Source organism: Heterocephalus glaber, unplaced genomic scaffold (assembly GCF_053883595.1).
Source record: "Heterocephalus glaber isolate CG9 unplaced genomic scaffold, H.glaber_assembly_v1.0 deba00001429, whole genome shotgun sequence".
In the NCBI taxonomy this organism is placed as follows: Eukaryota; Metazoa; Chordata; class Mammalia; order Rodentia; family Bathyergidae; genus Heterocephalus; species Heterocephalus glaber.
In genome coordinates this window covers 26,406,555-26,421,830 of record NW_028258294.1, presented here as the reverse complement: position 1 = coordinate 26,421,830, position 15,276 = coordinate 26,406,555, and the positions used below count along the sequence as shown (strand labels likewise).

The window sequence follows — 15,276 nt, the reverse complement described above, 5'->3', positions numbered from 1 at the left end:
TGCGCTTGCTAGGCAGGCGGCAGAACCATTGAGCTAAAGCCCTGTCCCATTACTGAAGCTTGTAGTACCCTGAGCAGCAGAGCAAATAAGCACACCACACACCAGCTCATAGCTATTCAACTCTGTCATGGAATGTAAATCAAGAACAACTATAGGCAGTATGGGAACATATATGTGGGGTTGTAGTAAAACTATTATGAACAATACAATTTGAATTTAATTTTTATGTATCACTACATATTACCTGGATTTTCTTTAACCTTTTAAAAATGTAAAAACCATTCTTCACAGGCTATCCAAAGAGATGGCAGGCCAGTGTAGCAGTTTGCTGCTCTCTGATTTAGAGCACTAACATGCAAATTTAGTCAAAAACACTCCACTAAACTCTCAGTATTCTACTGGACTTTGTAACAGAGCTTTGCAAGTAACATAATCATCTCATTTGACTTTTCTTCATTCTCTTATGTCTTTTGGAGTGCTTTCATTAGAAATGGAAAAGTCAGAAGGCATCTGGAAAAGACTAAAGAACCATAGAGTCTAGAAATTGTACAAATGAAATTAATGGCCCCTGGATGATACTTTTCATGATGTTATCAAATAATCTCTAAATAGAACTTAACAATTTATAGAATATTTTCTTTTAAGCTTCAAAACAACCATTTAAGGTTACATTATTAACTTAATTTTTAAATGAGCAGACTCAGACTGTGTCCAGCATTACCAAGTGTGTAACAATAATAGAGATGAAACATCACATACATCTTCTGTTCTTTTTTTTTTTTTTGGTACCGGGGATCAAACTCAGGTCCTTGCGCTTGCGCAGCAGGCGGCGAAACCACTGAGCTAAATCCCCGTCCCCAACATCTTCTGTTCTTGAGTCTCTGCTCTTGTCACTAAACCTAACTGCCCCACTGTGTAGGCTGCTAGCACTAACTCACTTTATAAGACAGAATACTTCACATAGTTTTTGTCTTAACTGCCAGCATTCCCATTGCTTCTATTTTTTTTTACGAGCAGTCTTTTGCTGTTTAATTTGATGCCAACATGCCAATCTGAAGATTATTAGAGATTTTCATTACTCATATAGCTTTATTATGATGTAGGAAATATGACCATGTGATTATCAAAGTGGCATACATTATTTAAAATCCATTGAACTCAAACTTTAAATTGGTTAGTTCTAGGAAGTAAATATTTTGTGTGGAAAAATCATACCTTATTTTTAGGGTTAACAGCATAAAAGAAGAAGATAATTTCTATGAGAATATTAGATGACAGCAGTTATCACCTGAATTAAATAAGCCACAATTAGAACTTTAGGTCTGTTTCTGACAGAGGCTTTTTCTAATTAGCTTGAGGAAAATATCCCTGTTAACCAACATAAACTTAGGTAAGCATAGTCATCCCCATTCTTTTCTTTCAAATTCCTGCCTCAGTTTGTAGAACACCTCCTACTGAACAGTCTGCAGATAAAAGTAGCAATTGATAGGTTGGTTCCCAGTGAAACAACTCCAGTGTAAATGGAGAGTTCAAGATGTAAACATTCAAGTATCTGATCTCAAGACCTAACTCAAATGTCACTTCTAGGAAGTCTTCTCTTTCAGGCAGCTATTTGCTCCATTTCCATGTCTCCAGAGCACTTGATACTTATGTCCAGTAAAATGTTTTAAAACTGTTATGCTTATTTACCCACGTGTATCTTTAGAATATGAGTTTCTTAAAGCATGCAAACCCATTCCAAGGTTTAGTACATACAACAGAGCCAAAGTTAAATGAGAGATTGAATGGCTTAGTTATACCAAGTATGGAAAAACTGGAATAGAGCAGAACAGTTGTGAAAATAAGTGGGGTTGTGGTCTCAAGTAGTTAGCAGGGTTCCAAGCCTGAATTGTGCTCCCAGTTCTGTGCCAACAACAGGTTCACTTTCCACTTGCTTGAGACCCAAGACTGAACTGGAATTACACTGAACTTTTATAATAGATGGTAGGATATGAGGCACATCTTCCGCCTTTTTGTTCTGTCAGTCTAATGTTCTCCTATATCAATTTCCTACTCTGGGGAGAAAAAAGTATTCTGAAGTTGAAGAGATGTATGGCCAGAATAGAAAGTTTTTTGTTGTTATGAATATTATTCTACAAGCATAAAGTTTTACCAGTTATAATATTTAATGTTTAGTTTTTTGATTTAAGCCTAAAGAAGAACACCAAGAGCCAGGGATTTAGCTCAGTGGTTCCGCCCCCTGCCTCACAAGCACAAGGTCCCGAGTTCGATCCCCGGTATCCAAAAAAAACCAAAAAACCACCAAGCCTGAATCTTGCTAACATTATTTAGGAAAGCTAGACTTATATGAATTTAGTATGCTTTATATTTATGTTTTTTATGACAATATGTTTTCATTAGCATTGGACATTTAAAAATAAACACTATACATTAAGAGTTCTGCAACAAAGTGAACTTTAATGAAATTTTTTTCTCAGTCTCAGAGCCTGAGTTCTCAGATCAAATACTGTATACAATGCAAGGCATGACTACAGTTGAAAGTATTTAGAAAAAATTAAAGAACTTAATTTCTACTTTATCTTTGGTCTACATTCATAAGATAGCTTGGTATATAATTTGTTGATAGAGCATTCTTCTTAAGCAGTGTGTGAAAGCTAAAAACAAAATGTGATAATTTTAGAAATAATAAAACAATGTTAATATTCACAAACCAGAGAGTACAGCTACTCACTGTATATGTTGACACATATTGAACAAATATTTGCCACAGATGGCTAAACATACAGGAACTGCTTCCTAGGTTTAAGAAAGGGTTGTTTCCTTCTCTGTTTTGTGTTTTTAATGATGGTGGTTAGGAATGTCATGGCAGAAAGAAAATGCTTTAGTGAAGCAGAGCAGTGGCACTCCTTATGTGTACATAGCATCTGAATGAAGGCTGTTGAACCAATGGAGAGTGGATGCAGACAGGAGGTCTTCTTAATGGAAGGAGAGCCAGGTATCATGTCAGCTTTAATCAAGATCATTGTGACCCATTCCCTGGGCAAAGTATTTTTCATACATATCCTACACAAACCTCTCAATAAGCCTTCAAGAAATAGGTAATATGCTTTTCATTTTAAAGATGAGGGAAAAGGTTGAGTCACTTGCACAAATGACTGTCAGACTAACTTCCTAACTTTAGAGTCAGAGCATTTTATGTCCTTGAGTTTGTATACCTTCATTACCTTCATGACATGCACACTATATCCTCTGCAAGAGAAGGGTGGGTGGTCTTTGTTGTTCACTTGAGTATCCTATGATAATTTAGCTTGTTTCATATTTGGTTTAAGTATGTTATTCTGAATAAGTAAAACATTGAGTTACTCTATAGCCAAACAATATGGAAAACTTTGAAATTGTTGTTTGACACTGGTGACCATGTCCTCTTTGTGTTCCATTATAAGAAATGTTGAAGGAGGAATGGAGGGGTTGAAGGGAGGGCTGAGCAAGGGTGAAAAATAAGAAACAAGAGAGATTATGTAAAGGTGCAAATTTCCAACGACGAATGTCATTATATTGTATACCTAAAATGTACCAGTGATTAGAATGAATAATCGATAATACAAAATAGGAAGAAAAGGTCCAAAGGGGTAGGGGTAGTGGGAGGGGTAGGAAAAAGGAAAGAAGGGAAAAAATGGAAATAAAGTCTTTGTAAATAGGGAAGGGTGGAGGGGGTGAAGGGAGGGCTAGGAATGGGGAAAAAATAAGAACCAAGATGCATTATGTAAAGGTACAATTCCCAATAAGAAATGTAATTGTGTTGTATACCTAAAATGTATCAATAAAAGAATTTTAAAAAAAAGAAATGTTGAAGAGCTAAGTATCATTTCTGGGTAGCATGATTGGGTAGCATAAGAAACAATGCCATGTAGGCAGTTTAATGGACAGTTCCCATGCATTCTCACTAGAGTCAGATGATTAGTTGGTACTGTCTGGGCATGGTGGCTCTTTTTAAATAATTGTAAGCTCTTTTGAATCTGCCCCAAAAATGCCTAGTTCACGTGGCAGCCAGAGATATGAATAGAATTTATCCACAATATTTGATTATTCCACAATAAGATTCCCTCCTTTGTGGCAGTCACTTTTCACTTTCCAGCTGCAATGTGGTTACTTCTGTCTCTGTTCTGTACTTCTTCAATCCAGTAAGAATAGAGGTTTCTCTCCAGATTTTGTTACTCCACAACCCCAGGGCCTATCCTCATAATAAAAGCTATAAGAATAAGAAACTCACCCAGGTTCCCTGCCATTCCCTTCTTGTGTCAAACTTGTACCTCAGATGTCTACATTCTTCAGATACTCTTTGATACCCTTACGCAGGTTTATTTTGTTTATCCAGAGTTTATAGTTATTGGCGCTTATATGCTATGGAGGTGGGAAGGAGAAGAGGGTTAACTTTTCACTTTTAGAAGTGAAACTTTAAAGAGCTGTCTTTTTATGTTCAAATTGAAAACTCATTAACTTCTATGTTAAAATGAGACACACATGAAGTCAAAAATGTTTTGGCACTATGCTATCATGAAATCATTCTCTGTCTGGCTTGCTTATTACTAGTTTGCTAATGTTATTTTTTTCCACATAACCCTTTCCTCACTTTCAGTTAGTTAACAATGATTTATTAAGTCCTGGGTCAAAGGCACTATGCTGGATTCTCCATTTGTTGAAATCTTGATTCAAAATCCAAATCTAGTGTAATGATTCCAGGATTACTCTCTTTCCTCCTGCTAGATAGCTGTGATTTACATTCATCTGAATGTCTCTGATACTTTGTTCCTCCCTTGTCACGTTTTATTTATTAATATACTTTTCTCCCCACAACCACTGGTCTTGTGTTCCCTATTATAAACTTCACTATGGCAAGGGCAGATCTTAAGTTTGCATCTGTCCATGCTGCCTTAAGCATACTTTTAACCTTGAAAACTAAAAAGATAAATGAGTTTTTGTAGTAACAAAGAAAGAAAAAAATTGTAGGACATTAGCTTCTTGTTTCTGTTCTAAGTAGTAGAGTGAAAATCAGATAAGAAACATCTTTTGTTTCCAGAGAATAACTTAATAGAGTCTTCTCCCCTTCTCCTTCCTTCTCACTTAATTTTTTTCTCATTTAATCATAATTCAATCATCAAAAAAATTTTTTAAATAAAAGATGATTTATTTGAAGATAGGGAAAGCAAGAGAGAGAGAGACAGCATGTGTGAGCTACTCTGGACGAGTACAGAGTATTCAAACGGGAAATACTCCTCAGTCTTCAAATTTTTTGAATGCCTATTCTCATCTTTAAGAAATGTGAAAATACATGTGCTCACATGAAGCACTTTATGCTTTGTTATAGTTCAGTGAGAGAGCCTATATTTCACATTTGAAAATTTAGTGTCAAAACTCAAGTCAGAAGTCCAGTGATGTCCAGAAATGGAAGAACCCAAACACTTATTTCTTCCGTAATTTGTACAATACCGTAATAAATTTCATAGGTTGTGTAGTCAGTAACAGTGGACATCCATAGGCGTTTTCTCTTTGACCCCTTGTAATAAATATAAAACGGAAATTATACAAATGAAGTTAAGTGAATTAAATTAATGTTCTTAATAATCCCACTTCTTTTTAGATTCGGGTCAGAAGACAGTTAGGAGGAGGAGATCTATCATAAACTGGGCCTTCTGGCGTGGTTCTAGCACTCACCTGGACAACTTGCCAGTGTCTCCAACATCTCCTATACCAGGACAGCTCTTTGGAGTTTCTCTGCAAGATATTTGTGAAAATGATAATCTGCCCAAGTCTGTCTTGGTAAGTCTCAGTTGGGCCTGAAACTAATGGGAAAGGAGAGATCTAGGAGGTGAGTCTGTCCCCAGATTGAAAAATTATAACACCCCTGGTGGTGGCTAAAAGTCTTTATCTCTTGGAGGGTCAGGGATTTAGCTGAGTGGGGCCACACCTTCTTCGCAAGTGCAGGGTCCTGAGTTGGATCCCTGGTACTGCACAAAACAAACAAGTCTTTATCTCTTTATATCTTCCTTTTCATTTACTAATAGCTAAATCAAAGTGTTTTTGAAGTAAGATAATCTAGTCTACTAGTTTCCAGAAAGCAATTTAAGCCTACTGAGATAAATTTCAATTTGCTTCACACACAGAGAATCCACATTATCCCTCACAAGTTGTTACTTTAAACTCCACATTGTTCTGAAAATCTTATTTTATCACTAAGGAGAGACTTCACAATCATACTTTTTAAAATTTTGAAAACTGGTTTTTCTTCAAATGTTTAAACATCAAGATATATTGTCTGGCATTTAACCATCTTTTATCTGTAGAATTGGTGAGATGAAAACCACTGAGTTTGCATTACCTCCAGTTGATACATAAATGATTACTCTTAAACAACATTGAGTATCCAGTAGCCTCCTCACAGTGTAATAGGTGTGTGGCACTTTATGTTTATTGTGCCTATGTAAGTGCCAGATACTAGTGTAGCCACTTTATTGTTTTATCAGTCCCAACAGATTTAGGGAGTAGTTGTCATTATCATCCTTACTTTACAAACTAAAAAACAAAAAGCCTTGGAACCTTAAAGATTACATAGTAAAAAAAAGTGGCATAATGGGCTTGCAGAGCTCATGGATTGGTTTCTCCAAAGTTCATTCTTCTCTTGTACTGCAGGGAGGACATAAAAATTAGAGAACACTTGGGCCAGGGATTTAGCTCAGTGGTTCCGCTGCCTGCCTTGCAAGCGCAGGGTCCCAAGTTCGATCCCCAGTACCAAAAAAAAGAAAAATTAGGTAACACTTAATCTATTGTCAGCAGTTTTCAAAAATATAATACATTAACTGTAGTCACCATGTTATAAAATACATCACCTGAAAATCTTCTATCTAACTAAAATTTGTATCCTTTGACCCGTATCTCCACCACCCAATCAGGCCCTCAAGCCCCTGGTAAACATCGTTGTATCTAAAAAAAAAAAAAAAAAAGGTCTGGCTCCAGGGTTTCAGTGCTTTCACCCTGGCCTTTGGTAACCAAATAAAGCAAGTACCTATTCCTCTGTTTTTATATGTGAAGGGTCATTTCGTTTCTTTTTTCTGTTTTCCTATAGGATATGCTTTTCTTTCTTAATCAAAAAGGCCCCCTTACAAGGGGCATCTTCAGACAGTCAGCCAATGTGAAATCCTGCAGAGAGCTAAAAGAGAAACTGAATTCTGGAGTCGAAGTACACCTAGACTGTGAATCTATTTTTGTGATAGCATCTGTCTTAAAGGTAGGAAAAGCTCACCTTTTATCATCATGTAGTTCTGGAGCAGGATACATGGTTTGTTTCATTATGAACATTAATCTTATGTGCAGAGAATCATCATAGACTTAGAACCTAGAAAGTGTTAAAATATTTCACAAAGTCATCATTGGACTTTAAAAGCCAAGCCCCTGCCAATGATAAGACATGATAGGTAGGTTTTTTTCTTAACTTCTGCCGCCCCTTGCACAAAAGCATAATTTGAAGTTTAAAATAAGGTACTTGTAGCATGTTTTCCAAAACAAACATCCTGCTAATGGTGATTTCACTATCTCACTATGTTTCTAATGAAGGCAAAGTTTTTAAAAATGAACTTTTATTAAGCTACTGAAAATAGTTATAGAAGTTTATCATAATAACCATTTATTTGCCTTACAACTGAAACAAAAAAATTGCTGAGACCATTGAAAATTCCATTCATTTCTGTAATTATCATGCCCATAAATATTCCTTCCCCTCAATCCCTAATGCTTTCTATTTTAAAAGTGAAATAGGAATTACTCCAACATCTGGGCCTTCTTTTTTACCTTTCCTACATTTGGCATTCTTTATGGGTTTTTTTCTTTTTGGTACTGGGGATCGAACTCGGGACCTTGTGCTTGCATGTCAGGTGACAGAACCACTGAGGTAAATCCCCAGCCCTCTTTATGGTTTTTAACCTTCACGTATGTTTACATAAGTCACATCTAAAATAGTTTCTTCCCCACATTCTTGGAAATGGCCTGTATTTTTTGAAAACTTCAAGTCAAAACCAGTTTTAAGCAGAGCTTTTGAACAAACAGTTACATCTGAAGACCTACCTCAGGCTCCTATCTCCAAAGGGTCAAATGCACTCCAGTAGGCTAGAGAAGGCTTCAGCCTGGGACATAAAAACTAAGTTAGGAAGACATGATCAAGAAGAGTTGCATATGCCTGTTCCAGCTGAGTACTCAGCTGCTTGTAGGATAAACTTTATGACTTTATGAAAAATCTGGTCTTTCTTGGTATTGGGCCATATCGGCTCTCAAACCATGCTGTAGACTCTTAGAATAAAATATCACTCAAGAATACTGGAGCTAGAGTCATGTACTCTATTTTCTACAGGATTTTGATTACTCTTCAATCTTGGTGTGCAATAAAAATATGACAAGTATATATGTACCATGAATTTTTTTTCTCACATTATTGGGTCTCTTGTCTCTTAATTTAGGAAGGTAAAGCTTGTGTTTTAGAAAAATTTCCTTATTATTCTATTTTTCACAACACCACAGATCTTAAAAATTCATGTTATAGGGCCGGGGATTTAGCTCAGTGGTGCCACCGCCTGCCTCACAAGTGCAAGGTCCTGAGTTCGATCCCCAGTACCAAAAAAAAAAAACATATTAAATTGCTGAGAGTATTACAAGGGAGTATGGTTCTAGAAGAGCTAAGTTGTGTTTCAAACTAATTTTGCATATTCAAAGACAAGACCAAAAAAACACGGCAAATGATTCAGTAAATTACTTAAATGGGTTTTAGATAACTGAAATTTTATCATTGTGTAACTATTATACTCCTCTTTCAAGTGATTTCAAAAGATAATTTTTGCCAAAAGCTTGGACTTTTTTTTTTTCAGTTGATTCATCTTTCTTGTTTTTAATGCTGTTTTGAGGGGGTACTGACTTTCTCCTTTAATTTTTCTTTTATGCTGGTTTTACTTAAATACAAGCTTAACTCTTCATTCTATAATTGAACCAAAATTACCTGAGGTGCCAAAACTTTGAGGAAGTTTATTTTAATCCACAGCATCTTGGATGAATTGGAGAGTCCTCATGACCAGGGCTCTGGTATAGAAAGTGAGGAGAATTTCAGTTGACTACTGCAAGCCAGTATTTGTAATTCAGAACCTGCTCTCATATATTTCTCAGCTGTGATGGTGGTTGTATTTCATAACGTGTTATTCCAGCTGTGGGAGAGTTCATTGAGATGTTACAAGTTATTATCTTTCAAGTGTAGGTTTGAGATTTAATGATGTTTTTCTTCAAGACAGATCATGGCGTGTTTTCCACTGAGATTTTTTTAAAAGACCTAGTGTCACTATCCCAATTTAAAATAACAGATTTTGCCTCCTAAATTTGACTTGTAAAGTAGGTGCAGCATCTAAAATTAGTTTGAAAGTATGAGAACTCAGTAGCTTTCCCAAAAAGAGGTGATTTTTGTGATGATGTATCTGAACCACAAGTAACTAGGTACATCTCTACTGGAATACTTAATAAAGAGACTTGGAATCAGTCCATCTCATACTTAATAACTGCTCTTAAAAAGTACAGTAATAGAATGTCATGAGTACAAACAAGTTCTTAAACTTATTTTACCATCTCAGTTGTACTGTATTTGATTAGCCATTCCTTGTACCCCTTTAATATTTGACCCTATGAGACATTATAATAGTCCACTAATGGCCTGTGGTATAGCTGGGGCTGTGCTTGACATTTATATTTAAAGAAGGTGAGGGTTTGTCCCTGCCTTGAAAGAGCTTGTATACAGTGAGGGAGATGCCTGCACAATTGACTATCTATAACAGTACATTATCCCAGCTTCCATGTTAGTAATAAACATGATATACAGGTAACAAGCTTCCATAAGACACATAGATAAAATCATTGATTTGGGGGCCAGGGATTTAGCTCAGTGGTGCTGCCGCCTCCCTCACAAGCATGAGGTCCCGAGATTGATCCCCAGTACCAAAAAGAAAAATGGTTGATTTGGTTTTTTGGCAAGAGTATTTTAGATTTTCACCTGTAAACAAGAATTTGCAAGAGGATAGCCAACCATGGGTATAATGCTTAAACATTAATTTGAGTTCTCTCTGCCTAAAGTTTACTGAAGTAGAGATCAAATTGCATACTTGGCTTTCTAGGTGCTATTCCAAAAGCAACAGAGATTTGGCCTCAAACCAAGCCTCTAAGACCAAATTTAGTTTACTTTTAAGCTTTATATCAACAAAGGCCAAACAACAGACACCCCTGGTTATGGTCTGTTTATGTTACTGTGTGGATTTATCACACCAAGTCCCACTCAGTGTTCTCAGAGAATGGATCTCCAGAAAGAACAGTGGACTTAGACATGTACATTAGGCATTGTGGTGCTGCTCTAAGTTTCCAGATCTTAGCCAACACTTAGAATGATTTCTCCCACAAAATACATCCAAACCCTTCTATGGGGGAACACAGGGAAAAATCCTTAAGTACCTTGATGCAGTAATATAGCAATACCACTGGAATATGATATTCTCAGATAACCAAGACTTTGCATTTTTTCAAATGTGCCAGGCAGTTTGTTTGGGATAAAGAAGTGAACAAAACTTGGAAGGATTGAATGGTTACCACAGTGTGAACCTCACAGGCATCTTGATTCATTTCCTTGAACTTGCTATTTAAGTAAAAGGGGGGGGGGGGAATATTTAGGATGGTACTGCCAGATCCTGTCATGCTATTCTAATACAAAATATATATAAACAGGATTTTTCAGCCCAGCAAGTTGTCCTTTATTTTTCTCACCATAATCCAGACTTAAACTATCCGAATGGTTTTTTTGTTAGGAAAAAAAAATCAAAGCATGTGATTCTATGTGGAACAAGTCAGTGGAGAGCTGGCACAGCCTGTGCACTTTAAAGAAGCAAGATTTTTCAACAAAATACTAATTTCTCTGATACGTATTTTATATGAGAATAATCATTTAAAATATTTGTTTTTTTTATCTATGTAAGGACTTTCTTCGAAATATTCCAGGAAGTATTTTTTTATCAGATATCTATGATCAGTGGGTCTGTTTAATGGATCAAGGAAATGATGAAGAGAAAATAAATACAATTCAAAGGTAATTATTCTAATTTGGTCATATCTCAAAAATACTTAACGTTTTATAACCTTGCCTATTAAAATACTGCAAAGTGATATTTTAAGACACATTTTTGCTGCTGTTTTTCTCTAATCTCATTAATATGGAAGACCTGAACGTTGTACACCTTCTACATATTCGAATCTGAAGAAATAAAATCCGTTAGTCCATTAATTAATACTATATATACAGTTTATGGACTTAATCTAGGGAAATATTTAACCACACAACCCCTTATATGTTTCATTCACCGAGTGAAGTCATGCACAGAAAATGACCTATTCCTCCAGGAATTCACAGTCCAGTAGAGTAGTTAAATAAACTGAGAGTGACAACTACAACACAGTATAATTAGTACTTTAAAAGATATTTGGAGGGTGCTGTGGAAGCATAGCAGAGAAATAGTTAACTCTTGGAGAAATGTCATAAAGGGAGTTGCACAGTCAGTCTGCTTGTAAAGAACCCAGTGTCTAAACTCACAGGGGAAAGTTTCTAGTAGAACTTACTACCCCCACATTCCTAAATATTTTTTACAATATACGAGAATAAGAAGGCAAAGGGCAATACTCCAGGTCTATGAAAACCCAAAAATCCCATTTGTTTATTTGCATGTATTTTTTTAGTGTTTTCCTCTAGCAGTATTTAAATATTATCTACACACTGCTACTGATAGATATTTTTTAATCAATATGACATTATATAGCTATTGAAGACACCGGAATCCAAAGTCATGTAACAAAATACTACACCTGCTTCTATTTTATAGCTTAGTGTAAACCATTCAGATAGTAGCATTAAATTCTGTACTGTGTTGCTCATTGACCAAAACATTTCATTAGTGACCATGAAAGATTTAAATCATTAATTAAAGAACCAGTAAGATGCTACAGTCAGTTCAAAGGAGATTTCAGAGTACCATAGCTTATAATAGATGAATCAGAAATGCTGAAATGAATTTATAAGTAGATACAAAACTGGCTTTTTTTTTTTAAACCAGGACAAGGGTGCATACCAATTATCTCTCTGCCAGATAGAATTTAATTCTATAGAGAAGTATTAGATGCACTACTCTCAGTTATCTATGACTTACAGAGTTGTAAACTAGGTCATAGGCTTAGGGCTCTCCTAGAATTAGATAACCCAAAAGCATATGCTAGATTGAACTCATTCAATCTTTTGGTCCTTTTCAGAGTCTTTTGTAATTCAGCCCTATCAACTGTCCTTATTGTCAGTCCATTTTACTGAAAAAAGGCCTCTGATACTTATGTATCAGGAGTTAGACTGTTTTATTTCCCTAGGGTTGCAAATTCACACCCAAAAAAAAGCAAGTCGTGAATATCAGCGTTTATATTTCATATGTTTTCTGAACAATAGTAAAAATTATTTTCAGTGAATGATCATTTGAAAAATCTTTTATCATTATGTACTAGTAGCAGTAGAAAATATATTATTGTAAACTTGACTTCTATGTGAAAATGATACCAGTGAACAGAGATTTGGAACAAAATTGATATTAGAAGGTGGTAGAGCAGAGCACAAGGTCTCAGAATGACCTGGAAGTCTTAATTACTGAAGTTTGGGTTCTCATCAAGAGACAGCAATCTTGTGTTGCTACATGGAAACAAAAGAGCATTTTAATCTTATAAGAAACAATTTGGGGGGTTTTATTGAATATTACAGAATTTGCCTAAATTAAAGCATATGGTACTAGCTTCAGGGAATATTTCAGGCAGCATTTTTATGAGACATTTTTCTGCATTCTTTTACATTAAGTTATAAAAATAATTCCTAATGCTTATTTTCTTTCTGTATAAGCACTGTCATTTTGCATGGTACCATATTAACTGAAATTCTTGCATATCTGAACTGTGTTCTTGATTTGCCCTTTTGATTTGCATGGTTCTCTATGCAAAGTGAAGAGTATCTAATTTTTAGTGAAATGTCTTGCTTAAAGAGCACATTTTTCTGTCTTTAGACTATTGGACCAGCTTCCGAGAGCCAATATCATTCTCCTGAGATATCTGTTTGGGGTGTTATACAACATTGAGAAAAATTCCTCTACCAATCAGATGAATGCATTTAACTTGGCAGTATGTGTCACTCCAAGCCTTATTTGGCCTCCTACTTCCTCCAGCCCAGAATTAGAACATGAATTTACAAAGAAGGTAATGACTTTTTTCATTTTTTATGCCCTTGGTGACTAAGAACCCATTTTGGAACTGAAAATAAAAGTATTCTGAAAGACGGTTTCATATAGATAACTATTCCTCTCTATAAAATTGAGCTTACTGGGCTGGGGATTTAGCTCAGTGGCACCGTGCCTACCTCACAAGTGCAAGGTCCTGAATTCGATCTCTGGTACCAAAAAAAAAAAAAAAATGAGCTTACTGACTATGGAGTATTCTTTCTTATCCTGTAGACTATAGGAAGGTATAGAATATAAGCAGAAAAGTAACAGTTATTTTTCTTTTCCCAATAGGATTGACTCAAATCATAGACTGACAAGAAAGCAGTTTTTAAAAAATAAATAAACTCTAGGGGCCGGGGATTTAGCTCAGTGGTTCCAATGCCTGCCTCACAAGCGCAAGGTCCTGAGTTCGATCCCTGGTACGAAAACTAAATAAACAAACAAACTTTAAGAGTTAAGTCAAAGTTCAATTCTCAACCCCCCATTTGCCAAATGTACAATCCTGGGTGAAGTTAGTTACACTGACTTACAGAGTTCTTGTCTTTAAAAATGGAACTGGTAATGACGCAGTAGTTACTTGAAATCACACCCTTACAGTGCCCATCTGTTAAGGCATTTGGAAATACACTTCCCTTTGCTTCCCATATTTCTTCTGCCCCTTGGCTTCAGCTGCAGGAGCAAGGAAACTACAGAGAGGTTCTAGTACATCTCCATGGAGGCACAAAGCTCCCTAGTAAACTCTTTCCTCTTTCCTCAAGTACATCCAGTTAGGGAATATAACCTTAGGCAATGCATGAGTTAAAAACTAATCAGAAAAATACATTTGCTTTCTAGCTGTTGCTCTCTTTCATAGTACAGCCATGGAGAGAGCCCTCTTACCAAGCTTATAGTAACCTGCCCCTTACATAGAAATATTTTCCATAAGCATTACCTGTTGATACTTTATAAATTTTAATAACAGAGTATATTTCTTCACCCCAAAAATGTGGAGAAATTACTTTGAAATTACTCTAACTTTAAAGACAGGGCCATTGGTATAAAGTATTAGCAGTAAGCCAAGGCTCCAAAGAACTTGAGTTCACTGATTCAGGAGTAGATTAGAGCCGGGAATGGTGATACAAGCCTATAATCCCAGCACTTGGGAGGCTGAGGTAGTAGGATTGCAAGTTCAAAAATAAGAGTAATTTGGGCATAGAAAAGTAAAGTATCATAGTGTTTTAGAGGTACATTTTGTATACTTTTAAAGTACACAAAATATATTTTTATATACTTTCGAAATATTTTTCCTGAGGATTTTTGCTTTTTGTTCAAAAATCAGTATTCATATATGAAATGTAGTGTGAACTAGAAAGAAAAAGTCCAGAGGGGAAGTGGAGTGGAGAAGGGGAAAGCAAAGAAGGGAAACAAAAAATATGAGAAAAGAAGGAAAAAACAGAAACAAACTTTTTTGTATTTAGGGAGGGGTGGAAGAGACAGAAGAGGAATGGGGAAAAAACAAGAACCAAGATATAGCACGTAAAGGTACAAATTCCTAATGATGAATGTGATCATAATGTATACCTAAAATGTACCAATAAACTTAATAAATAAAAAAATGTTATATGAAAATTAGCACTTTAATTTTGTCTTTGTATAGGTTTCCCTGCTTATACAATTTCTGATTGAAAATTGCTGTAGGATATTTGGACATGAAATCACGTCTCTCTTTGGAGAGGTTTCATTGAGATGTGACACTAAAGAGAATTCCTCAGGTATTGTGAAGAAGTCGATTGATTTTTTAATTGATATGTGTTTATAGTACATGAAGTTTACATTTCATTTTTAAGGAGTAGGTGCATATACATAGCACAACTTGATATATCTCCTTCCCCTTCCCTCCCATCTGCTTCCATCTATAAATCCTCTTTCCCCATTT

General features: G+C 35.7%; 1 protein-coding gene and 1 long non-coding RNA gene across 5 annotated transcripts in view; one reads left to right on the top strand and one right to left on the bottom strand.

Moving 5' to 3' along the window:
- Arhgap20 (Rho GTPase activating protein 20) overlaps positions 1 to 15,276 on the top strand; it is a 125,462-nt gene that overhangs the window by 92,644 nt on the left and 17,542 nt on the right. For all 4 annotated transcript variants that reach the window (XM_004856526.4, XM_004856525.4, XM_021237792.2 and 1 more), the window contains 5 exons: positions 5,639 to 5,817; positions 7,121 to 7,282; positions 11,043 to 11,152; positions 13,149 to 13,338; positions 14,998 to 15,112. In XM_004856526.4, the coding sequence (XP_004856583.1) occupies positions 5,639 to 5,817; positions 7,121 to 7,282; positions 11,043 to 11,152; positions 13,149 to 13,338; positions 14,998 to 15,112 (756 nt within the window). The remainder of the gene's footprint in view (positions 1 to 5,638; positions 5,818 to 7,120; positions 7,283 to 11,042; positions 11,153 to 13,148; positions 13,339 to 14,997; positions 15,113 to 15,276) is intronic.
- LOC110344299 (uncharacterized) lies at positions 7,277 to 9,224 on the bottom strand. Its single transcript, XR_002386782.2, has 3 exons — positions 9,038 to 9,224; positions 8,116 to 8,174; positions 7,277 to 7,390 (listed from the first exon to the last, which is right to left on the bottom strand). It is a non-coding gene; the product is annotated as an uncharacterized LOC110344299 (long non-coding RNA).